Source organism: Leptodactylus fuscus, chromosome 2, assembly GCF_031893055.1.
Source record: "Leptodactylus fuscus isolate aLepFus1 chromosome 2, aLepFus1.hap2, whole genome shotgun sequence".
In the NCBI taxonomy this organism is placed as follows: Eukaryota; Metazoa; Chordata; class Amphibia; order Anura; family Leptodactylidae; genus Leptodactylus; species Leptodactylus fuscus.
Window position 1 is genome coordinate 242,129,747 of NC_134266.1, and position 26,752 is coordinate 242,156,498.

At 39.2% G+C, this 26,752-nt stretch overlaps 2 protein-coding genes across 7 annotated transcripts in view; one reads left to right on the plus strand and one right to left on the minus strand.

Annotated features, from left to right (window-relative positions):
• NBEA (neurobeachin) overlaps positions 1–26,752 on the minus strand; it is a 561,077-nt gene that overhangs the window by 131,432 nt on the left and 402,893 nt on the right. For all 6 annotated transcript variants that reach the window (XM_075265947.1, XM_075265948.1, XM_075265946.1 and 3 more), the window contains one exon: positions 19,600–19,736. In XM_075265947.1, the coding sequence (XP_075122048.1) occupies positions 19,600–19,736 (137 nt within the window). The remainder of the gene's footprint in view (positions 1–19,599; positions 19,737–26,752) is intronic.
• On the plus strand, positions 15,872–17,849 carry MAB21L1 (mab-21 like 1). Its single transcript, XM_075265936.1, has one exon. It carries the CDS (start codon positions 16,151–16,153, stop codon positions 17,228–17,230), a length of 1,080 nt encoding a protein of 359 aa, XP_075122037.1. The 5' UTR covers positions 15,872–16,150; the 3' UTR covers positions 17,231–17,849.

Sequence of the window (26,752 nt, forward strand, 5' to 3'; positions counted from 1 at the left end):
TGCTCATTAAGCCGAAGAAACTCAAGTGGACAACGTCTGCCATATTGTGGAACGTATCGGCCATGTCACTATGATGGCAGAAAGGGGATAGTAGCACCAGGACATAAGTATTATATTGATACATTTACTTACCTTTTAAGCCAGAGAATCTGCGTGAAGATAGGGTATGTCGCATTTTTTTCCGCTAGCTGGAAAAAAACTGCAAGTGATTCCCATTGAAATGAATGAGAAGCGTTTTTGCAGGCGAATTTTGATGTAGATCCCGCATCAAAATCCACCTGCAAAAAAACACCCTTAAAGAGGTTTTCTAGGAATATAATATTGCTCCTTAGAATAGGTCATCCATATATGATGAGTGGAGGTCTGTCATTCAGGACCCCCACCAAACAGGTGAAAAGACAGAATTCTGGTGAGCATTGCAGCCTCTTCAGTGGATACCAAGGACAGCTCCATACTTGGTAATGCATCTCAGCCCCATTCATTTTAATGGGACTGAGCTCCAAACAGGACACGGAAAGAATCAATATATCCTTATTGGCTGCAGAGCTTACCCAAGCTTCCGGGTTTCCAGGTACCGGATGCCGAAGAGATACTGATGAATTATCCTAAGGCTAGGTCATCGATGTTAAACTCCCAGGGTAGTTATGTTTATAGCAATAGCATATATCATAATTGCGTTACAGGTGTAGCTTTCAGAGGTGCCAGATCCCCATGTATCTCAAGATTTGAGGTCTCCTGATCTCCCTTCTAGAGGCCAGCTCAAAAGAAGAGATGGCACCATGTGCATGGGTCTCTTAATTTACTTGTATAGGATCAGGCAGCATCAGCTATTTTCAGAAGCCTTGTACAAGGGAATGGAGAGACCCCAGTCACCCCTTGATATTAATGTTTACCTATGGGGAACGAGGTTACTGGCAGTGCAACTAAGATAAGACAAGATAAGATAATTCTTTAATAGTCCCGCTATGGGGAAATTCAGTGTGTTAAAGCAGCATGGATAATACAGTAATATATTACAAGAAAGAACACATACAAGCTCATAATAGCAGATAGATAAGATACTAGGAGTCCTAGCAAATAAAAAGAAAAGACTTCAGGATTATTTAGTTATCTGTGCGGAGTGATCTCCACTTAGCCTGATGTAGATTATACAGCCTGACCGCGGTTGGGAGGAAGGATCTCCGATAGCTCCTTCTCACACTTGGGGTGAAGCAGTCGGTCACTGACAGTACTGCCCAGTGCTATCACGGTCTCATACATGGGATGGGAGTTGTTCTCCCGCATGGAGCTCATCCATCTGTCACCCACCACCTGTACTATGTTTGTAATAAAGAAACAATGAGGTTGAAGAAACCCAAACTAGAACTAAATGTCAATATGAAACCTCAGCCTCAAAGAGGTTGTCCAGGAATGGGTCAAACTTTTGAAATAATATCACTCAGTCACTTGTTGGTCACACAGGGCACATGACTTCTGACAACAAGAACACGGCACGAGGACCAAACGGAATTCTGGCAGGGACAGAAGAGTATGCCTTTTTTGTTTTGTTTCTCTTCACTCGGCCTCCACAGGAGGTTAATCCAATTCCTGGACAACCCCTTTAATACTGTACTTTCTCTAAGAATAGCACCCAAGTGGACTATAAGGCATTACAGACATACAGCAATGTTTGACTATGGATAGGGTTGTTGGTCTTAACAAGCCCAACGAGCAACATAATGTATACGGAGGTCACCAAACTGTCACGTGATAGCAGATGTCAGATGAATATAGGGTCAAGATATAGGAATTCAACATGCTTGCTAACTACCGTCAGAGGAGTCTATCGGTGGCTTTCCTCTGTCTCCCCATTCAGAACATATACACACTAAGCCATGTCAGTGTCAGGAGAGATAGCTGTCCATCTAATGTTTATGGCAAGGCTAAGTTGTCAGAAGTGATATTCTTAAGACACGTCCACATAATACACAATATTAACCACATCATTTTCTGCCCATGCTGCAAACTACATGCGTATATATCAAATTTGTGACTTCACGTTTCTATTCCTTGCACTTTTCTCTTTTACAGAGCAAAAAAAAGTTGATGTTTTTTGTGCGCAAAAAAAGAGAAAAAAAAACATACCACATATAAAGTGATGTTCATGTTTGTCCCGTAGAAGATGTAACAACCTGTAAACCCATTTACTGTGTGAAAGATTTAACAAGCGAAATTCTTATCTGAAACTTGAACATAGTGTGAACGATAATTGCAAGAACCTAAGCAGTTGTCATCTCATCAAAAATAATGAATGCTCAGGAGGCCTTCAGCGCTGTGTATTTTCAGCCGTATCTCGAGGAGGCAAAGACTGCCGGGTGAGAATCTTACATGGAGGAGGTATCTACCCCTTTGTTGGTTGTGGAGGGTGCCTGCAACAATGAATGAAGGGGAAATCTCTAATTCTACAAGACAATGGCCAAAAAAGACAAGTAATAATGTTGCGGCTAGCCTGCTGTGCATCCAGCCATCTATATGCATGAAGCACATGGATAACCACATTTTGCTAGTATCCCCCCACTCTTTCAGGGCGAGGAGTATATTGTGAACGTGTTAATATGCTGCACAAAGAAGAGTCTCATCAAAGAACAAAAAATTTGTCAAAACAGAAATACACAAAAATAAAACGCATAGGGGGCCACACGGTGGCTCAGTGGTTAGCACTGCAGCCTTGCAGCGCTGGAGTCCTGGTGTTCAAATCCCGCCAAGGACAAAAAACCATCTGCAAGGAGTTTGTATGTTCTCCCCGTGTTTGCATGGATTTCCATCCCATATTCCAAAAAAGACATACTGATAGGGAAAAATGTACATTGTGAGCTCTATGTGGGGCTCACAATCTACATAAAAAAAAACAAAAAAAAACGCATAGAGATACAAGTATAGAATAAGGTGACGTTTATATGTCACAAAAAGTATGTAGGACAAAATAATAGAAAATGATACTAATGGTAACAGATAGAAACAAGATCACCCGTGGATACTGAAGAGTCATTCTAGTGACGTAACTAAAGTATCTAGTACAGGTTTCTTGAGTTATGTTGCCACAGAGGTAGCTCCTTATATTATGTAAGGAATAGGCGCAATGTATCAGGCAAACACGTATCTGCTCTTCATAGAGATTGCCATAAGAAACGTCCTGTGATGTATCCCATAGATCCTTGGGCGGATGTATGCAGAGCCTAGTCCTATATTCACACTTTGAGAGGGGTATATATTTACTGTATGGGCCTAAAAGCTCCTGAGGTACATGCTGGACTTTTAATGGAAGCAGGGGTGTAACTATCGGGGTAGCAGCAGTAGCGGTTGCCACAGGGCCCGGCTGGAGTTACTCTATTTACCCTATTTGGGCTCTATTTACTTACCGATCCTGACAGGGGCTGGGATCAGTAAGTGACGCCGTGGGCCCCACAAGCACTATTATTATACTCAGGGGTCTTTTCAGACCCCCTAGTATAATGACCGGAGGTCTAGGAGAGGTAAGGTAACATAATAAACACTTTTACTTAACTCTCCAGTCAGGCTTCAGGCCTACCTGTGTGACGTCCTGGACGTCATTGAAGATGGTCGACACCACCGAGGAGTGCAGCGAAGCCAGGGAGAGGTAAGTAACAGTGTTTTTTATGTTGTTATCCCCCCTTGGTCTCCGATTATTATACTCTGGGGTCTGAAAAGACCCCAGAGTATAATAATTGTTCATGGGTGTCCACAGTGGGGCATAATACTTTCTGCGAGGGCCACTATGGGGCATAATATTGTGTGCAGGGGCCACTATGGGGCATAATAATGCATGCGGAATGTGGGGGGAGAAGGGGGTCGGATGGGTTCTATGACGTCCGTTGGGGGGTGGGATTGGCCCATGTCAAAAGTTCGCCACCGAGCCCCACCATTCCTAGTTACACCACTGAATGGAAGCTACATGGCTAATACACAGTGTACAGAGCCAACTGTTTATAGCCTTGTACTCCAAACAGACGATCAGTGGGGTGTGTCAGACCCCCCATCAGTAACCAGTCTGATTATGAGACAGAGTATACACTTATGGACAAATATCCTGTAATATGAAGGAAAATATACAACTATAGTATAAGCGGTTATAGTCAGGACTGAGGAGTCCATAGACCAAACCACAGAATGAGATTCCTCTTTTTTTTTTTTCACAGCCCAACTCTGACTCCATCATAAATGACTGATAGTCATGGTCAGAGGCAGAAACTTCATAGAAACCAAGGAAAAAAGTGACTGATTTCCTATAAATTAAACATGCAACAAATGATTCATCTAATTATTATACAGTATCAATTGTAAAAAAATAAATTAAAAAATATTATTTTATTGAAGGTAATGAAATGTATGTGGTGCGTTACCTTCTTCCTACCCAAAGCATATGCATATACTCCCCTGATATGTAGGTATGGGAGATTCAGGAGGAATAGCTTTCAGTCAAGTATTCAACAGCTATAGAAGGAATTGAAGGCCAACTTAAGTCTTTAGAGAATGGTTGATGGGTAATGTGTTTCCTGATAACCCCTACCTAAAATCCAGTTATCAGACAGTACATCCTTACCAACCAGGCAGTCAAACATGACAGTTCTACCAGATTGTTGGATTCTCATTGTGATGACAGCAGAGAAGAGGAAAATCAAGACAAAAGTTTGGCAGTAGCTGAGTCCTGTCACTCCTCATCTCCAGTAGTAGCTAAGATATACATATAAAATATAAAATACTGTATAAAAGTTTTGTGCAGGTGTTGAAAAAATGAAGCTAGTTAGAACGCTTTCAGAAATAGAAACATTAATAGTTTATTTTATCTAAAAAGCAGCAATTCTTCTAGGTACTTTGTAGACAGTTTTCGATAGAACTCAGCAAGGAAGTTGTTTCCCCCATCTTAGAGAACTAAGCTCAGATCTTCTGTGGATGTAGGCTTGCGCCATTCATTGTCTCTTCATGTAAACCTAGACAGACTGGATGATGTTGAGATCAGGGCTCTGCGGGGGCTGGACCATCACTTCCAGGACTCCTCCTCCAAAGAGTGCCCACACCAAATAATGATGTTGTTCAGATTTCTCTCTTCTTCATTCACAAAGAGGTTTCCCTCAGTTTAGAGATTGGAATGTGACCAGCAGAGGAGGTGGAGGGCGGCGCAGCACAAGATCAGAGGAGATGATGGGCAGTGACATTTTTTTTGTTCTTCGCCTCCTCTCACCCCCTGGTTACATGAAAATTTCTGATCTAGGACAAATAAACCATTAATGCTTCTATTTCTAAAAGCATTCTTAGTTTGCAGCATTTTTCCATGGCTGCCTTATGTTTTTGTGCAGTACCGTGCAGATGTATATATGTATATATATTTTATATTATATTATGTTATATGATGAAGAGTAGTGCAGAGAGACTTCCATTAGGATGGGTTCACATAGGTCTGGTGAGACTACATAGAGTGGTATTGCAGCTCAAAAAATGATTATATTTACAGGAAAATTGTCGGTGGAGACAATTAATCTGATCATTATTTAATAGAGACTTCCTACATATGGAATTCAGTTCAGAAATTGAAGACTGGGTACGTGCTGTACATATATATATATATATATATATATATATATATATGTATATTATATTATGTTCATTACTTTGTAGCTTGAGGCATCAAAAAAGAGCAGCCTAGAGAAAAAAAAAGAATCACAAGCAAAGTGAGCAAACAAACTGACCCGAATGTGTAAATGAGGAAGAAAAATGAGGAAGAAAAAGGCTTTTTAGTCTCCTTCTCCACACGAGAGCAGAGCAGCTGAGCATGATCAAGAGGGCTTTGGAGAAGCGAGGCATCAGCATGCGGAGTGTCAGCCTCACACTCTCCAGTCACTCACTCATTATGTGCTGAAGCACTCTTGTGAAGTGCCTCTTCTACTTGACCTATCATATTGCTTCTTCTGTAAACACCTAATCCCTTCTTGTTAGGTGGTGTCAACACAGGCTTTCATTCAGCCTTGTAGTCCTTTCTGTGCTCAGACACTTCAGAGATGCTGCCAAAACACTGTCACTACAATAGAGCAATTTGAATTGCAACCAGGTAAATAGATCTGATGAGGTTACACACAAAAGCCTCCGCCGCCCAATGACACACACACAATAACCTAGTCAAAGTGACCGCTTTACTATCTCACCTCTATATATTAGCAACATTTTTTTTAATGTGCAATAGATTGTAAGCCCTCGCGGGCAGGGCCCTCTACCCCACTGTGCCAGCCGGTCACTGTTAGCATTATATCTACCTGTATATTTTGTGTATTGTATGTAACCCCCCAAATGTAAAGCACCATGGAATTAATGGTGCTATATAAACAATAATAATAATAATAATATGCATTTATGAAAATAAAGCAAGCAAACAATTTAGCAAATTCTTGTTTACAAATAACTAACCGTTTTGTGTACACATCTCCTAGGTAAACCTTTCTCCATGATGACAGACTACAAACAAACCCTGTGTAGTCTGATCTTGTAGTCATGTGCCACCCCACTCCATCCCTCAATCTTGCTCAGCTCCTCTCTGATAGTCCTGAATAGTAAGGTTTTCAGGTTACATATACATAGTTACATAGCAGATGAGGTTGGATGAAGACATCAGTCCAACAAGTCCTACCTATAACCCTAAAATCCCCTACATTGTTGATCCAGGGGAAAGCGGAAAAAACCCCATTAGGATTATGCCAATTGCCCCATTTCAGGGCAAAAAATCTCCTTCCCGAAACACATAGCAGGCACCAAAGAGCAACTGCATGAGAGCGAAGCTTTACCCACTAATAGGATATAAGACACCAGTGTTATAGATCCTATTAGGGAATTTGGAGTTAATAGAGAAGATTCTCTCTTTAGTATAACAGTGGGAATGAGCGCCCCCTACTGAAGGACCTGTCCTGTCCACGCACCATACTGACAACTCTGATCTAATGGAGAACTATGTAATGCTTAGTATCACCAGTGGTGGCGCTGAGTGCTAAGTCTTAACTGTGTTATCTGCTTATTGTAAAGGGACTCTTAAATACTATAGGGATAGGTGGAGACCCCTTCAATTGTGGGCGGAGCTTTCTATCTGCATTCATAGGTAGACATCAAAATCCTATATTTTTCTGGAGATTGTAAATGTATTTTAAAGTATCTCACATGTCTGTAACCTGCACAGTGACCACAGGCTGTGGGTATAGCACTTTATCCACTGTTATAAATATACACATTGCACACAGGATGTGCATACAATACCGATATATATTAATGTACTGGTCAATAACTTTAACCAGGGTCTCCTTGACTAACCTTATGAGAAGAGTCATATTATTTACATTAAAGGAGAGGCCCACTTTATACAATTCCTTCATGTGCATCGCCTATGCTGGGACCCTCAGTTATCAGTCTTGATTTATTAAGGAATCTAACAAAAGTTTGACTTCCCTGCAGCGCCTCCACAGGAAATCTAATGCATTACACCGTGTTCTGTGATATCAGTAGGTTGTCTGTGTAATACCTGGACATTTCCAATCCTCTAAAGAATGAGAAGTTATCCGTAGCTGCTCTCCAGTTATCAGAGGGTGGTTCTGATCTATAATGCCCTTATGGACAAATGTAATTCCCAAACCAGGCAAACTCTTAAAATAGTCAGTAGACAGCTATCAATTGGGAACATGTACATGACCGTATCGTGACTGATTGGCACGGACAGCACACAGATGGTTTGTCACCTGTGCTTCCACAGACCATTCATTGAGGCCAGTGAGCAGGAATAGAACCTGTCCTGAGTGATGCTCCTGGCCCCATACACCACACTGTAAAAAAAATATGGCTAGCAAGCTAACTGTGCACGCTTTCACTGAGAGAGATCCGATTATCCCAGATTTTAATCAATAGGTCATCAATATCAGATCAGTATTGGTCAGTCCTCTGCTTGAAAGGGCTGTGTGGCCCCACTGAATGCTGCAGCCTCTTTACTACCGAGCACAGCACCACACATTCTCTAATGGCTGTGCCTAGTACTACATGTAGCTCTGTCCCATTCACTTGAATACGATGGAGCTGTAGAGACCTGCAACACTACGCACAGCAGCTGCATAATGTCCGGCATACAATCCTGAGCCCCTTTTACACAGATAATAAGTATTGGACGCCACCAATCTGATACTGATGACCTATCCTAAGGATAATTCTTCAATATTAAAATCCTGAAAAATTCTTTTAACATTATGATTCATAGTAATAAGTCTTCAGAGAGCTCATTCCATGTTCCTCTCCGAACATAAGAAACAAGCAGACTGACAGTATAAAACTCATATGTTAGATTAAAAATAATGCACAAACTTCTCCAATGGATGTGCAGAACTTATATCACATTTAGACCTTTCCATCCTAAACTTTTAGGCGCCCCTTACACCAATGCTCCTAGTTATAACTAGCCATGGCTAGAACTACCAGAGTACCTATTAGGATCCAGCAGCTAAGGGGGGAAATTTTTACTCAAAAATAGCGTGAAAGGGATGGGTTGTGAAAAACTGGAGATATATGGGACATCAAGGAAAGGAGAAAGCACAGAGGTTGTGCTGGCCGATATATTTTACCGGTCTGATGCAGTAGGCTCAGATCTACGTCAGGCTATGTGGGCCCCATGACTATAAGTTACGCCCTACAATCAGATACTATCTAGCTGCTTTATTTAAGGCAACGGTGTGCACGTAGTTTCCTTGGTTTACTACACTTAAACAATATGGTAATAGATTCCCATACAACCTGCACTTGTGCACGCAGGCTTGATGTAAATGGAGAGCCCCACTGGAGACAGACTGTTGTGTGCGTATTCTCTGGAGCGTGCTACACAATATGTTAGGGCTATATTAATAACAGAAAATTAAAATAAGACCAATTAAATAGCATTTATATTACCAATGACACGCCAACATCCATAATCAACATCACTTGGCTTAAATGTGGCTCTAGGGGGCCACACGGTGGCTCAGTGGCTAGCACTGCAGCCTTGCAGCGCTGGAGTCCTGGTGTTCAAATCCCACCAAGGGCATAAAACCATCTGCAAGGAGTTTGTATGTTCTCCCCGTGTTTGCATGGATTTCCATCCCATATTCCAAAAGACATACTGATAGGGAAAAAATGTACATTGTGAGCCGTATGTGGGGCTCACAATCTACATAAAAAAAAATAAAAAAAAAATGTGGTTCTGGAAAACTAAAAATCAGTTTTTGCAACAATCACTGTAAGCAATACAAAAATGAAAAAAGTGACCTGGAAATAATTCATTAAAAGAGTCTAAAACTTGTTGAAGATGTAAAAATGACAAACTCCTTAAAGTAACTTTTCAAAAGCCTTCAGCGATCTCCCGCTGCCCTTGTTTGAGTCTCTTGCGAGATGACGTGTCGTCCACAGAGGCTATACATCACGTAAGGGGGATAGCTGGTGACGGCCAACCGTAGTGATGTCACCATAGTCAACAAATCACTGCAGCCTACTCACACGACTTCTCAGCGTGTCACAGTGTAACAGATGTGAAAGGACCTGGCGTTACTAAAGAGGATCCATCCCCTCTGCTAAAATGTCTATTTTAGTAAATACAGTACTTGTATTTCCAATGGAGGATCTTTTCTTATAAATCTGCTCCGTGTCGTCCCTTAGGATTGGTCATCCATGTCGTACCTCTGTTATTCCTCACAGAAATGTATAAATAAATTTGGAACCGGATATTAACAATTTCCCTTGTCAATGGGGTGTGTCCTGAGACTAAAGCACAGATTGGCCAGTCTTAGACACTCACTTTCAATTAGGAACACCCAGTTGTCAAATATAGAGACATTTCTAGAAGGAGTAACAAAGGGACAATAAAATACTATGTTATATAAAATAATAATAAAATAAAGCTCCAAAAATTGCTGTATTATGCGGAATTCTACATTAAATGATTAGTTACTAAACCAGACATGACAGGAGAGCAGATGGATCCTATCCTATCAGATTTAGTAATATGTTTAATATTTGCACATATAGGAAATAGGCTGTTTTATCCCCGAATTAAAGTAAAATACTTAACAAAACATGTCAAATGTTCAAAAATAAATTGTATAAAGTTGCTAGAAATGTAACAATTCTCATCAGCTTTATAGGCACTGGCTACAAAAAAAACCCCTTAAGTGTCGTGTCTGGTCTAGCTGAAAAGTTTGCCCATAAAAGCTAGAGATAGACAATGGGGAAAAGGCAAGGCATGTGCCAACTAATGAGTGTCAAGTGGACATTCCGCAGACCTACAAAGAAAGGCCCTGCAAGGGAACAGATTAAATCACCGAGAACAAGGAGTGTTCCAGGCTTCATTAGTTATTATTACCCAGCAAATATGGTGAGCAGAATGTACACATGTCAGCTGGGAGTGACAGACAATGGAGTGGACAACTTATAAACTCCTTCTCGCTGAGAGAGAGAGTCCATAAAACAACCGCCTGGCACATTTGGATTCATGTGGCAACACCTCCCAATGCATAAACCACCAGATGACACAGATGGGGCAAAACCAAACATGAAAAGGGGCCTCTATTGTGTGCGCCCTGGAATAGATTTGATCATTCAAGCAACTAAATGCAGATCGCTCTCCGGGAAACAAAAAGAAAAAGGAAGGAAAGAGAAGAAGGGGAAAAAAAAAAAACATTCGCTGAATCGTTTATTAACAAGTCTGCGGAATCAAGGCAGATCAAAATTACACATTAACCCCTTCATCACTGTGGCTGCCCCTTTGGGAAGAAGAAGTCAGACTTCTTTGTCATTATTATTATTATTTTTTAATCTCTGACAAATGGCACATAATAATAATATTATATAATAAAAATATTACATCAAATTGTGTTTTGTCTTTTATCTATTTTGTGTAAATGTAAATATATATATATATATATATATATATAATATTATATATATATATATATATATATATATATATATATATATATATATATATACACACATACACATTTTTTTTTTTACTTTATATAAACAATTCCCCTCCTTGGATAAACCTAGTTGTGTTTGCATGTGACATAAGAGTTTACAAGGTTAAATTACTATCTGAGGGAAGGTAATCTGGCAGACTTGGAGAACAGCCTGCAAACACTACAATCTGCATCTAGAAGGGCATTTGTCATCATTAGCTAAGCTCTGACAGCTGGCACCCACTGCGTCCCAGCCTCGAAAAAGTAGCAAAAAAACTGCATTTAAGTTGCCATTGTCTTAGTTGTTGTGCACTTAGCAGGGTTCAAGTGGGAAGTCCAATAAATAAATAAACTGCACAAAGCTCATGGCTGTAATGTTTTAATAATGTTCAGCTAATAAATTTATGTTGCGGGAGGAAATGAGGACATGTACAGACTGAAATAATTATCATATGCTTGGATAGAAAAAAACAATAAAATATAAAAAAGATATTCTGTTAAGGAAGTGGCAGAAATGAAAGACAAAAAAATAAATAAAAATATACATAATGTATAAAACATATAAAAATGTATACATATATAAACACACACTTTACACACTATATATATATATATATATTTACATTACATGTCATTTTTCTTTATAATGAGCTTTATCCCACTTGAGATTTTCTATTATGTAAACCAGTTCACATCCAAATCAAAAAATTATTTTTGTGTTAATGTGAAAACTATGTAAATGAAGGACACTCATTTATCAGAAAAGCTGACAAGCATTCCATATTGCAAGTGAGAAATGAAAATGCTCGGAGAAGAGCGGCAATTAATTAGTTTTCGTTCTTTATCTTTTTTTGTATTTCACTGTCTGGAGGCACAACAAAATTAGTCATCCGACGACTACGTTTTTTTCCCCCATTTTTATTTAAACTTTTTTCTTTACACACATATGGCTTTTGCCTGCTATACTGAACACCACAAAGACCACAGATGCCCATGGCTAAATTGTGCACTGGCAGATGAATACTGGGGTAAAACCAGTTAATGTAGTGTGCGACTGATCTACAAAGTGCAGTTTATATAGGTAGACAGACATGTGTATATAGACACAGAGACAGAAACACGAAGCAATAATGTAAAGTACTGTATTAAGTAAACACAAAGACAAAAAACTAAATTGTAAAATATATAAAATCGCACAAGTTTTTAATTGTAAAATAAATGAGATAAAGAAAATGACTTCGGTGTGGAAATTGTTAAATATTTTATTGTACTTATAGAATGAAGAGTGGGTTAAAAATCCAAAAGATTTTCAGGAGCTCTTAAGTCTGGTATATATAAGTATAGTACAGATATATAACTAGTATAGCTAAATTATAAAATGAATATAATGAAAATAATAAAACATTGGGTTTTTTTTTTTTTTAGATAACGCTCAACATATTGGGAGAAGCAGGTAAAATATATGTGTTATTCCCATGTAAGAGCTGTAATCATCTTAATGAGGTTAAAATTAATTGTTCTTGGTATTGTGAGACTGCAGAACCAGTCACAGCTCCCTTCATGCTACATTCTCCTTTCTTATTCTATTCCTGTCTACATAATTGACCTTTGCTGCCCTCGTCTTGGAAAATTGTTTCCTTTTCTACTATTACAAAGCAGCTTTTAGCCAGTTTATGAGCACAACACGTTAATTATTCTGAAGAAAGGGTTAAAGAAGGGGAGCAATTCCTTTGTCTTGTAATAATTAGGTGCAATTATATATATATATATATATATATATATATATATATCACACACACACACTTATGCATACCTATATGTATATAGCCTAACACGCACATATATATATATATATATATATATATATATATATATATATATATATTAAACACACACACTTATGCATACATACATGCATATAGTCTAACACATACATATATATATATATATATTGCACACACTTACATGCATATAAGTATATAGATAAATATATATATATTACACAAACTGCATCAACATTAGACCTTGGAGAGCACAAGGAAAAATCTGTTTTATTTTTGCAGCCATGCTTTGATACTAGGCCGTCTACTATCAGTATATTTCAATCTCCTGCGTTATATGATCTGCAATGAAAGTGTCCTTTACACAAATACAATATGCAAAAAAAAAATGGCCTGGGAGCCATTTCTTCCCATTTGTTTTCTATTTCATAAAATGACTTCATATGACATTTGCGGAGCAATAATGGAGGAGTTGCTAGGCAACCAAGCAAAATTGGCTCCAGGCAGTAGAATTTACAGATTTCAAATTTTGCAGGCAACTTTTCACTAGGGCAAACACTTAGCACAAAAAGTATAACACTCGAGGATTTGATTTAATCATATAATAATAAAAAAAATTATAATTTTAACTAAATGTTATTTTTTGTAATTATTTATAAGTCAAGCTATAAAATTAAGAGCAATGGTTAATTTAAAATAAATAAATAAAATAAATAAATAAAAAGAATCCTCCAGTAACTATTCCCATGATCAAAACTGTAAGGGCTGCTGATGGTGCGCTAAAATATTAAAGATATTTATTTCTAGTAATTAATAGCTAATAATATAGTAATCATTGTTATTTCAGATTTCATTATAATATATATATATATATATATATATATATATATATACACAAACACACACATATATACTGTGTATATATATATATTAATGAATTATGGAATAACAATTATATATATATCCTCTATAAATTGTATAAAGTAACTTTGTTTTGTTGAATATTCTACAAAAGCTTCCCCCCCCCCCCAAAAAAAAAATACTCCAGAAATTAAGTAAAAATTATATATTTTAATATTATTCTAAAAGAATGAAATTGCAGCTATAGACATGTATATAGTGACATGAGAGGTGCCATAAATATATAGTAATAAAACACTAGTGCAAGAAAAACCAAACCTAACTCAACCAATCAGAAATCAGCTTGTTAGTTCTGCACTACAGGGTGTATAATGAAAGGAATAATCTCATTGGCTGCTCCAAACAACACCTTGGCATTTTGCTTAAAGTAATTGACTTTCTTTTTATCAACAGAATCAGGGTGACAGCAGGTATATGTGACATATAGTACTAGGGTGGTACATGGCACCCCCGGGCACACAGAGATATATACCAGACAGCGCGGGAGGTGCTGGCATCACCACATGACAGGGTTAAGAGCCGCTGCTGGTTGCTAGGAGACGGCGCAGTGTGAGCGGGATGTGGTCGGGTCCGGTAGAGCAGCAGTAGCAGAGGTCGGAGCTCCAGCCGTGTCAGCACAGTATATACACACACTATATACACTATATACACTGTATACTCTATACTGCCCCATGTACCGTATACTGCTGTGTAATTACACATGGCATAGCCGGCTGTAACAGCACACAGCACCGGAGGCTTCTGTCAGCTCTTATCTGTCTACACACTGCCTGTATGGATGTATAGGTACACTGTAATGTAATGTGTGTGCATATATTATATTATATATATATATATATATATATATATATATATATATGTGTGTGTGTGTGTGTATATATATACATACGTGTGTGTGTGTATATATATATATATATATATATATATATATACACGTGTATATATATATATATATATATATATATATATATACACATATATATATATATATACACACACACACAACAATTACATATATATATTACATGTATATATTTATAGAAGCTCTTCCCTAGCTCTAACAATACATATTGGTGTACAGGCCAACGCTGCAATGTATGACATATACCATAACTATATACAGCAGACCTCACACAAGCAACCAATTTACTTTATCCAGCACCAATATTCAGGTGCACACAAACTCCACCTCTCTATCTACATGTACATATATATACTGTATATATACATACTGTAGTGGAAATCTGGATATTTAACTGAAGAAAAAATACTACATTATAAGTGCAAGTATGTATTATATTCTGAATATAGCGGCGGTATATAACTATATGTATATTATATATATGTATATAGCCCATCTTACCCCCATCCCTGAACAGCCGCTATATCTATGTATCAAACCGTGTAATTTTCTATCTTTCTATCCATCTATCTATTTATCACTTCTTCTCTATATTTGTCCATCTAATGTGGAAACCTAACTATGTGTCTGTATTCATCTAGTTTTCTACCTATATGTCATGTGTTTATCCATGTAACTGGGTCTCTCTATATCCTACCTGTCTATATATCCGAGTGGACCAATGAGTTTATCTCTCTTTCTATGTCTTTATCTATCTATGTATATATGTATCCCCGTGCTCTGCCAATATTACTATGTATCCCTGTGTCTATCTATCTATCTGTCTATCTATCTATCTATCTATCTATCTATCTATCTATCTATCTAATCTATGTTGTTATCTTTCTATGTATCTGTGTTGCTGTACCCTGCAGGATCACTATATATGGGGGGTACACAGGGCAGGTGCGCAGTGATGTCAGGCCCCCGTACAGCCCAATTAGTCAGGCCTGTAATACCTGATCAGTGATGTGGCAGCCGCACACAAGGGCTGTCACTCTTGGCTGTCATACACACGTCAGCCGCTTGCATTGCGTTACATTGTTGCTTTAAACTGCATTTAATTGACACGTCAGGCCGGCGGTAATCCCGAGGAGCTGTATACATGTATGTGGCACTGCCAGCTCTCACACATGCACTGAGATTTGGGGAGGAGGGGGTCAGGCTCCCATTATGAGGCGGGGTCTGCTGGCGATTGGCCGTCTGCCTGGCCCTGCCTTTATAATAATTCCCACACTAGGGCTTGTGTATACAGCATCCACACTATATACAGTGACACAGCTGAGGCCAGGGCACCAGCTATATATATACATTTCTATAGCCAGCCAGAGATCTGCCCCCTGCCCTGGTGTATTAGCAGGAGGAGGGGCACTTGTCACCCCCATGTCCCCCTCCTGACCAGCGGCAGCACCAGGCGGTGGTCCCGGCTCTCGCAGCCCCCGGCTCGGCTCCTTCCTTCCTTAAAGTTGGCTCCTTCTCCGGCTGCCGCCTTGGATCCGTCGGCTTACTGCGAGACTCCGGTGTACAATCCGGATCTCTGCCCCAACATGATCGCCGCCCAGGCCAAGCTGGTCTATCACCTCAACAAGTACTACAATGAGAAGTGCCAGGCCAGGAAGGCGGCCATCGCCAAGACCATCCGCGAGGTGTGCAAGGTGGTGTCGGACGTGCTGAAGGAGGTGGAGGTGCAGGAGCCCCGCTTCATCAGCTCCCTGAACGAGATGGACAACCGCTACGAGGGCCTGGAGGTCATCTCCCCCACCGAGTTCGAGGTGGTCCTCTACCTGAACCAGATGGGGGTCTTCAACTTTGTAGATGACGGTTCTCTGCCCGGCTGCGCGGTGCTGAAGCTGAGCGATGGCCGTAAGAGGAGCATGTCCCTCTGGGTGGAGTTCATCACCGCTTCGGGTTACTTGTCGGCCCGGAAGATCAGGTCCAGGTTCCAGACCTTGGTGGCCCAGGCCGTGGATAAATGCAGCTACAGGGATGTGGTGAAGATGGTGGCTGATACCAGCGAGGTGAAGCTGAGGATCAGGGACAGATACGTGGTACAGATCACCCCCGCCTTTAAGTGCACTGGCATCTGGCCCCGCAGCGCTGCCCACTGGCCCTTACCTCACATCCCCTGGCCTGGGCCTAACAGGGTGGCCGAGGTCAAGGCTGAGGGCTTCAACCTGCTGTCCAAGGAGTGCCATACCCTGGCCGGCAAGCAGAGCTCGGCCGAGAGTGACGCCTGGGTGCTGCAGTTTGCTGAGGCGGAGAACAGGCTGCAGCTGGGGGGCTGCAGGAAGAAGTGTCTGTCGGTGCTTAAGACCCTCCGGGACCGACACCTGGAGCTTCCGGGGCAGCCGCTCAATAACTACCACATGAAGACTCTGGTGTCCTATGAGTGCGAGAAGCACCCGCGAGAATCGGACTGGGACGAGTCGTGTCTGGGGGACCGTCTGAATGGGATCCTACTCCAGCTCATCTCCTGCCTGCAGTGCCGCAGGTGCCCGCACTACTTCCTGCCCAACCTGGACCTCTTCCAGGGCAAACCCCATTCCGCCCTGGAGAATGCGGCCAAACAGACGTGGAGACTAGCCCGAGAGATCCTCACCAACCCCAAGAGCCTGGAGAAGCTCTGAGCTCATTATACATACCTATCTAAGACTCACCTTCCCCCCCCACACCATGCCAGGATTATATACCAGGATACCACCATGTCCTCCACCTGGGATCTGTAACCCTTTCACAGCCACAGACCCCTCTCTGGCAGTGAAATGGTTACCCTGTACTGGAATCTCCAGATCTTTCCTGTTCTTCATTCTAGAAGGATATATAGCAATGAAGGCCGCTGGGAGTTGTAGTCCCACTTCAGTATTCTGTATTCTTGTGACTGTCTGTGAGGTTGTGGATGTTGTTCTGTGATCTGGTGACGTTTTTGGATACTACAGGACATGTTATTCTATATCTGCTCTGAAGATACCGGGTGATGAGAAGGTAGCTTGCTCTTTTTGTTTTTGTATTGGAAAGAGTCAGAACTCAGAAGTTTACATTTGCTCTGTTCTAGACCTGACATTCCGTCAATATACTTGAAATGTTATTTAAAAAAAAATATTAAAATGAAATTGGAATTTCTTTTTTTGCTTATAAGATGGCGCTTGGAATTCTATATATTTGACAATGCACTTGAGATACACTGGAGAATGACGTCTGTGATCGAGATATTAATTTAATGACGATTAATAAATGACCTGAAAAGATTCTGCTGAGAGTTTTCATTCCTGCTGCTTTCCCAAAACCAAAGCTAAAAACGAGGGCCTGATTTTTAGTTTTTTTTTTCTTTTACGAATTCATATTTTTATTTTCTAATAATCTAGATTACAATTCTTTTAGGCGCCATAATCTGTCAGATTTTTCACCTGAACACTATGACAAAGCACCAAAAATAATCCCTCTATTTCTAAGACCCGACTCGAATCCGTCAGAAATTTAGAAATATTTTTTTCCATTTTTTTCACATTTGTATTTCACATTTTTATATTATATATTATTATTTATATTACATTTTATATTATATTTATGATATATTATAGATTTATATATTATATTTATATATATCTTTATATTATTTGATACATAATAGATCGTTCAGATTTCGATTCATTTTCTCATTGTACTCTTAGACATTTTATTTCATACTTCTATAGCTCTATTATATTTGTATTTTTCCTTGCATTATTTTTATACGTTTCTTTTTATTGATTTGCATATTATTTGTGTTATTATGTTGACAGTAGTATATAATTGTTTCCCCCATATTTATAGTTCATAACCATAACCTGGTTCCCTCTTATTTTAACTATATTTTCTCTTTATATTCTCGATTTTCTACACATTTTTTCTGCATCGTTTCTATTTTCTCCTTTCTCATAATAATCGTGCAGTATTAGAGATTATACAAAATCACACAAGAAAACCCAAAATATTATAAGGACAGTAATAAATATAAATATAAGATCATTGCACATTATAGTCAGAGGCAGGGAGATGAAATATTCTCAGTTATTACCGATACGATTAGATATCAGGACCTGTAGTATATATTATCATTATTATATGTCAGTGTATTACATGGGATATATGTCACTGACTCTATTATTATCTTCAGGCCCCGATGTGGAATTTTTGTTAAAACATTCCCGGTTTTTCAGCTCAATAGATGACTTTGGTTCATTAGATTTATTAGATTTCTCGTCTCCTCCGGGTAAATGCAAAATGTTTAATATCAAATCTGATGAAGGGATTTTCTATCGTATTATTCAGACGAGATAGCGATACAATGTTACATATAAAATAATAATCCTACAGAAAACAGCAGACAAGCAATGTAACATGCAGATACACAGTATATAAACCCTATAACATGATGTATATATACTCTGCTAAACGGAAACAGTCACAACACCTACTATATATAGACAGCTCAACTTGTATATATATAATAATAAAACCAGATATACAGACCATAGTATATACAGAATGGAGAAACCTCTATCACTTCTAGACATCTAATAGCAATCCAACTACCATTTGCTCATATCGATCTATAACTCTCTATCTATCGATCTATATAATGTATCTATAGATTTATACAATATCATATATCTAGATCATATAGCTAAACATTTATTTATATTTTTCTTTCCTATTTTTCTCTTTATTATCTGTTTGTTTAATATCTATCCATCATAGTTTTATCATGTCTGCATGCATATAATATCTATACATCAGTATCTTATATCTATCTATCTATCTATCTATCTATCTATCTATCTATCTAATATCTATCTATCTATCTATCTAATATCTATCTATCTATCTAATATCTATCTATCTATCTATCTATCTATCTATCTATCTATCTATCTATCTATCTATCTATCATATCTATCTATCTCCCTTCCCCACACATCGGTAGATAACATACACACTTAGAACAGGATCTACTCACTTTAGGATCGATCTTCTTAAAGCTGGGATCTTCTTCATCCACCTCAAAGTAGATCTCAGTGGTGGTGATGGAGAGGGTCCCCTTAGCTACCACAATGGGTGCAATAAGCTGGGCAGGGGTACTCAATACCACAGGACCTGTAACACAGAGATATCCATGAAGCCTCTTACCCCAGGTATAAGGGATATCGCTAGACTACACGTATTATTCTCTATATATCCTGTCCCCACATGAGTATACACTGTAGTAATATTAGCTCCTCATGTCTTATACATGTCATTGCATCAACTACAAGATAAACCGATATATTATGTAAATGTCTCATTATAATGTACAATAATATTAGTAAACAAAGAGTATCAGCAGCAGCCGAGGCACAGGAGGGAGCAGGGCCTGGGCCAGAGAGGTATATACTGTATACAACATGCAGCACACGGCAGAATAATGTTTATTATTATGGTGAACAAGACAATGTAACTATCCATGTCATCTACATTGGTAGAGATCTGTAGCGTTCAGTCAGTGCTGGAGGAGGAGGAGGAGGATGATGATGATGATGATGGTGGGCACTAGTGGAGCTCCGGGGTTGTGTGAGTACAGGCAGGCTGTGTAATCTACAGATCACCAGATCTCCAGGGTGGGATCCAGCAGGGAATACAGCACATGGGAGCAGAGCTGGATATACAGTAAGTGCAGGGATATACAACTTCACATTTGTATCTGCTCCATGTAACAGGATATACAACTGCACATCACATCTTCTGTCTCATTACATGAGAGAAACTACAGATCTAGTAGTAATCCATAATAGTAATCCATAATGTGATCAAACTGCTCATAATAATAATAATAATAATAATAAAAATAATAAAAAATAATCAGCTGGACTAGATAGGAAGACATTGCAGCTAAATGTTACATTTTATTCCTATTATTATTATTATTATTATTATCATTATTATTTATTCCTATTATTATTAGTTTCTAAGTTGTTTTATGTTATAAAAAGAAAGGACTATATACTGTATATATTTTATATATTCTATATACAGAGAATTTTTTAAAATATATTCTATATGCATTTTATTATATATAAATTTATTTATTATCTAGGCATTTTATCACAAATATTCTATTTCATTTTTTACTTATACATTATATTCTAGGTGTGGCCTTTTCAGCACTGGCTACAGTAGGGAATATATAATGTAAACCAGCCTGTGCAATATTTTACGTTTGTGTCTACATGAACTTTTCTAGGAAGACAAAAAACTTTCTAGGAACATTCCCCGTACACAGACTTTTGTCCTGGTTTACATCTGTATAGTTGTAGAGCTTGAGCACTTGTACACATGGCAAAGCTGAGTGTACAGACCTGGTATGGCAATGTAATGGGGTATGCTGCCATAGAAAACCAGGGGCATGGCTAGGTACATGACAGTTGTCTATGGCAGCCATATTACAGGACACAGATCCATAATAGAACAGTGTGCATGAGGCCTAACATACAAAAGTTATATTAATGACAATAAAACATGGCATTTTGTCACATGAAATCCCCCTTTAGGCTACATGCACATGGAAAAAGCGTATGCTATAGATTTTACACCACAAAATCCGCACTATAATGTGCATGTGAATGGGGTTTGGGGATTTTTACAGATTTTGTTACTAATTGAAATAGAAGATATCTGCACTAAAAATCCACACAAAAAATTGATCTGATGTAGTTTTTTTTTTAATTTGCACCATGTACCAATTTCTGCACAGGGAAAAAAATCTACATCATGTACATGAGATTACCCCAAAAGCTACTGTATTATACAGCAGAATTTCCATATGCAAATCTGTATGTAATCTGCACCATGTGCATGTACCCTGAGGTCCCACGTTGCGGAAGCACAGCTTTTTTTGTTGTATATTTTGTTGCGGTTTTCTGAGCCAAAGCCAAGAATGTCTAGAAAAGGAATGGGAAATATATAGAAAGCTTTTATACCTCTCCCTTCTGCTCAATCCACTCCTGGTTTTGGCTAAAAAAAAAAACGCATGAAATCTGTAACCAATAAAGCTGCGTTTCCACAGCGTGGGGCCTCAGTCTAAAAGTTGCTTGTGTGATATACTGGCTGGATCTAGGTTGGTAGAGGCCTCTTTGGTTGGGGTTCCTACCCTAGTAACAGAGTCATATAATGTGTAGACAAGTCCCACGTCCTGCTATATGGAAGTGCTGGGTTGTAGGGGGTTCTTGGTAGTGGGTGCTCCTGGGCTGTTACTCGTTTTGCCCTCCCTTTAACCCCGGTCTGTGTACACTTATATTAAAACTCATGGAACAAACAGCCTAGAAATATTGCTGCCCAAAGGAACGGGAAAGTTGAGCAATAGTAACAAATGAAACTGTTGTAGTTGGGGCATCTGTATGACAAATGTCTTTGTATTGCCCAGACCTACGATACGCTCTCCTCAGTTGTATAACACACATGAGACACATTTCCTTTTTCCTTTTTGCTGCGGAGGTTTCCTTGGAGCGATAGAGCTGCTCCCTTATGTGTGAATGCGGCCTATTAGCTGCTATTGTAGGCAGTGGTGCAGAAGAAGCTCCCTGATGTCTAGGTACACATCTAATCCTAAAGGGAATATCTCCACACCTGAGGAGGCCTGGGAGCACCGCTCTACATTTGTACCTCCTCAAAAGACTAGTGTCATGGCCAAATATCCATAGAGACAGCTGCTCACACAAGTGGATGGGTGATGTGTACTAGGAAGAGAAACTCTCAAGCATTTTACATCTTCTACAGCAGTATAACAAAGAGTGGACGACTACTAACACATGTATAATAGTAACACATGTATAATAAAACAATAACATCATATAATAGTATTTTACCAATATTATTAGTACTGGATAAGAAATGGTAATGGCATTGTCTAGGAGTAAAGCGAGGAATAGGCTGACAATACTGAAGCATTATATGGAGGTGACATAGATAATACACAAGACATTCTCCATAGATAGAAAACACATGTGGTGCACTGAATATATACCAGTATATAGGAGTATACCAGTATGTAGGACTGGCTGATAGTGGGGTAGAAAGAAGGAGACCAGTGTTACCTGCTGATTTACATGATGTGGGATATATAGGTGAACACACCATTTCTGACATCAGATAGTACATAGCTTGTAGGTTGCCCAAATATTAGTTAAAGCATTACAGTCATGGACACTCTTTTGTGTTCGGTAAATAAACACCCCCCAGAGGCAGGGGAAGGGGCGAGTGATGCAGTTTAGCTGGTGCCAATCTATGCATAGGCAATATTAGCCATCCCTCCTCTCATGGCCAGGTGCAGCCTACATTAATCCTTGCCGGGCACATTAACACCCGTATGCCAGTAACTCACCCTATGGCATATATAGGGTCAGCTCCAACTGATCTAAGCTAACAAGCGGCACTTCATTTAAAGGAACGCTAAATCTAGCCTAAAATCCATCTTAACTAAAGATGCTGAGTGGTATTGTCTGACCATTACACTATACAGTATATAGCTATATATATATAGCTTTGTACTTTAGGTTTACCGATCATGCACTAATGTCCCCAACCCAGTCACAGCTCATGACTGGTGGGACAGACAGAGTACTTGGGGTAATCTCAACGCAGATTATTAATTTCATAATGTAACCCTGGCATTACAGTATAAAGTCGAGGAGAAGAAGGTGCTATTACCATTTCTCCCAGAAATTACATGACTGTAGTAAAGCATGTCTGAGGAGGAAGGACGCCTTGTCGCAGTCAAAAGGAGCATACAAACCCCTCTGAGAATGTGAAGTTAATCCACTCCAGCTATAGAGAGAGGATTATGTCATAATCCCCTCTGGGAGACGCTCTGCTCTCCTCACATCCCATATTATAATGTTTACATAAGGTATCATTGGACTAGGGCAGATTCTCCTTCTTACCACTTTATTATTACTACGTCTTAAGGAGTAGGTTACTACCAAAATAAAATGATTTCACTTAGGCCTCATGACCAAATGAAACGTCTTCAATACATTTCTACTGAATTTAGACACTTCTGCTATTTTGCCATCATTAAAGAGATATTTTAATCCTCCAGAATCTGATGGTAATGGGATTTTAGTAAGATTACAGGCCACATCACACAGACAAGGTGCCTACATACTATAGGCAAACACTGGGTCCTTATCACACTATAGTGCATGTTCTGGTGATATGACATATAATAATGGAGAATGGATTTATGTCTGTGCACCTAGAGGAGTGGCCCCATGTACTATCCAATGTCTGGGACAACCTAGTGTTGTATGTAATGCACGTTCCTGTTGTTCAGTGACATAATGGCCCAGCGCCTAGTGAGTTACCTGTAGGTAAGAATAGGATTTTACTTTGTGGATAATTCAGGTCATTTTCATTCCAGTCTACTTCATATAGGTCACACAACAGTAATGTAGGTCAACATTGTACTGAGGATAAAAGCATAGTAAATAAAACATGTCTGAAAACCATAGCCTGACCATCAAGTCATCAGATACGCTCAGTGAATGTTTTGCACCACACACATAAGAGTCATGGGGATCTTCGTTCTCGAAGAATATGCAGGGCTCAGAGGTGGAAGCTGCAACTTTTCAACAATTACAACGTATCCTGCAGATTTACTACAAATGTACAGGATGGGAAAAAAAACACCATAAGGCTACCCATGGGCTGTATCCGCATCACTAAAGCGCTGCGGGAAGGACGGCTGCAGAAAAAAACACGCATGTACATGCGTTTTTCATCGTGTTTTTCAGTTTTGTGCTGCGGAAATTGATATGAGTTTTCTGTTGAGTTTTTCATCGTGTTTTTGCTCGAGTTTCTCATGTGCAATAAGGGTAATTGAAAGGCTAATTTGAAAATCCTAAGAGATTATGGTCCTCTGTTATTTAGGCCGGGATCCCACGGGCCCGCTGGAAACGCCACGATTTGGCTGCAACGGAAATGCCGCGGGAAAAATCGCGGCGTTTTACAGCACTTGCAAAGTGGATGGGATTCATGCAAATCCCATGCCCACTTTACAGAAAAAAATCGCAATGCGGACACGCTGCAATTTCCAAAACCGTTGCGGTTTTGAAAATCGCAGCATGTCAATTATATCTACGGAAATGCCGGCGGCTTTCCCATAGATATAATTGTAACAGAAAGTCCGCGGAGGAAAACTCAGCGAACTTTCTGTTCAAAGTGCTGCAGGAAGAACTGCAATGCGTTCATGCCACAATTGTTCTTGCAGCCGTAGCCTCAACCAAGCAAAACATTGAGTTTTTGTCTGCAGATTTTGATGCTTTTCCGTGGTGTTTCTGCGAAGTTTTCGCAACACATTTATCATGCTGCATTTTTGCTACGGTTTTCACACTTTCCATAGAAATCTATGGAGGGAAAAACTCAGCATTTCCGCAACTATAATTGACATGCTGCGTTTTTCAAAAACGCAAATGTTTTTTTCTGCAGTGTGGGGCTAGGATTAGACAAAATTACATTCACTATGCTGGTACTGTAAAACACAGTGTTTTTTTCTGCTGCCTTTCTGCAATGCCCAAAATCGCTGCGTTTCCACCCAGTAGGGCCTTAGCCTAAGGCTGAGGGCCCCACGTTGCGGAAACACAGCTTTTTTTGTTGCAGATTTTGTTGCATATTTTGAGCCAAAGCCAAGAATGGCTACAAAAGGAATGGCAAATATATAGGAAGTTCTTATACTTCTACCTTCTGTTCAATCCATTCCTGACTTTGGGTCAAAATCTGCAGCAAAAAAAGCTGCGTTTCCGCAATGTGGGGCCTCAGCCTAAGACCCCACATAGTGAAATGCAGCAGAAAACATGCTGCAGAGGAAACGCATCACAGTTTTTTCCACAGCATTTTTCACTGCGTTTTAGATGGGATTAAACAGAATCCCATTCACTTTGCAGGCTTTGTAAAATACAATATTTTTTGCAACAATGAGCTTAAGTCTTAGGTAAGGCTCCATTTTGCGAAAGCGCAGGTTTTCTTGATGCAGATTTTTTTTGTGATTTTTTGAGTCAAAGCCAAGAACGACTACAAAAGGAATGGGAAATATATAGAAAGTTCTTATATTTCTCCTTTCAGCTCAATCCACTCCTGGCTTTGGCTCAAAAAAAAAAAAAAAAAACGCAACAAATTCTGCAACAAAGAAACCTGCGTCTCCGCAATGTGGGGCCTTAGCGTTTTAACAAACATTTAATAGTAATATTTACTTATCTTTTCATTATATAATGTTTACTCTTTAATGGGGTGTTTCCACTATGGACACTTTTTAGTTATCCACATGCCTGGAAGTGCCAAATTGTTGGGGGTACAACTGCTGGGACCTCCAGTAACCAGGAGAATGTGGAGGTACAAGTGGCCCTTGTGAATGGAACGCTAGTGCCAGGCACTTGTCCATTAATTTTGGGGACTGTGATCTGCCACAGTCACACAGAAGTGTGAGACACTTTAGGGCCCCCAGTGGTCAAACCTCTTACGATCAGACATTAATCTCTTACCCTGTGGAAAAAACCCCATTAATGACATAAAACCTTTAACCATATGCTAAGCTACAGCTATCTCCCAGGTTTCCACACTAGGGGTCTACTATCATTCAGAAATATTGTCAATTAATTCTAAAATAATTGGTTTAAATACAAGTTTTAATAAAACGGTCAATATCTGCATGGTGATAAAACACTGTTGCCATATATACACACACCGATTCTATCCCATTTCTTTCACAGTGTGTACAACTAAACATATAATACACTGTTATGTATGGTATATATGAATGTAGCAGAGCTAACCCAAACTTCTGCAATTGGTTACACTGCCGCAGCATTAAATCTTATTATAAAAGGCGACAAATAGCAATGAAAAGTCAATGAAAATTTTTTTTGCAATGATTTTTCATAGGTTTTTTTTTTTTTGTCTTCTGTTATAAGATATTCTGCAGCAATTTAACCGAATGCAGAAATTATATATATATATATATATATATATATATATATATATATATATATTACACAGTGTATACATAGGCGCTGATAGCAGTAAGGTTTGGATTCATTCAGGGAATGCTGGTAAAAATATCCTCCCTTATATAACTGAGCGAGTTT

Bases quoted from the DNA above. Each gene is read 5' to 3' on its own strand.
- MAB21L1 (XM_075265936.1), top strand. From the start codon at position 16,151: ATGATCGCCGCCCAGGCCAAGCTGGTCTATCACCTCAACAAGTACTAC.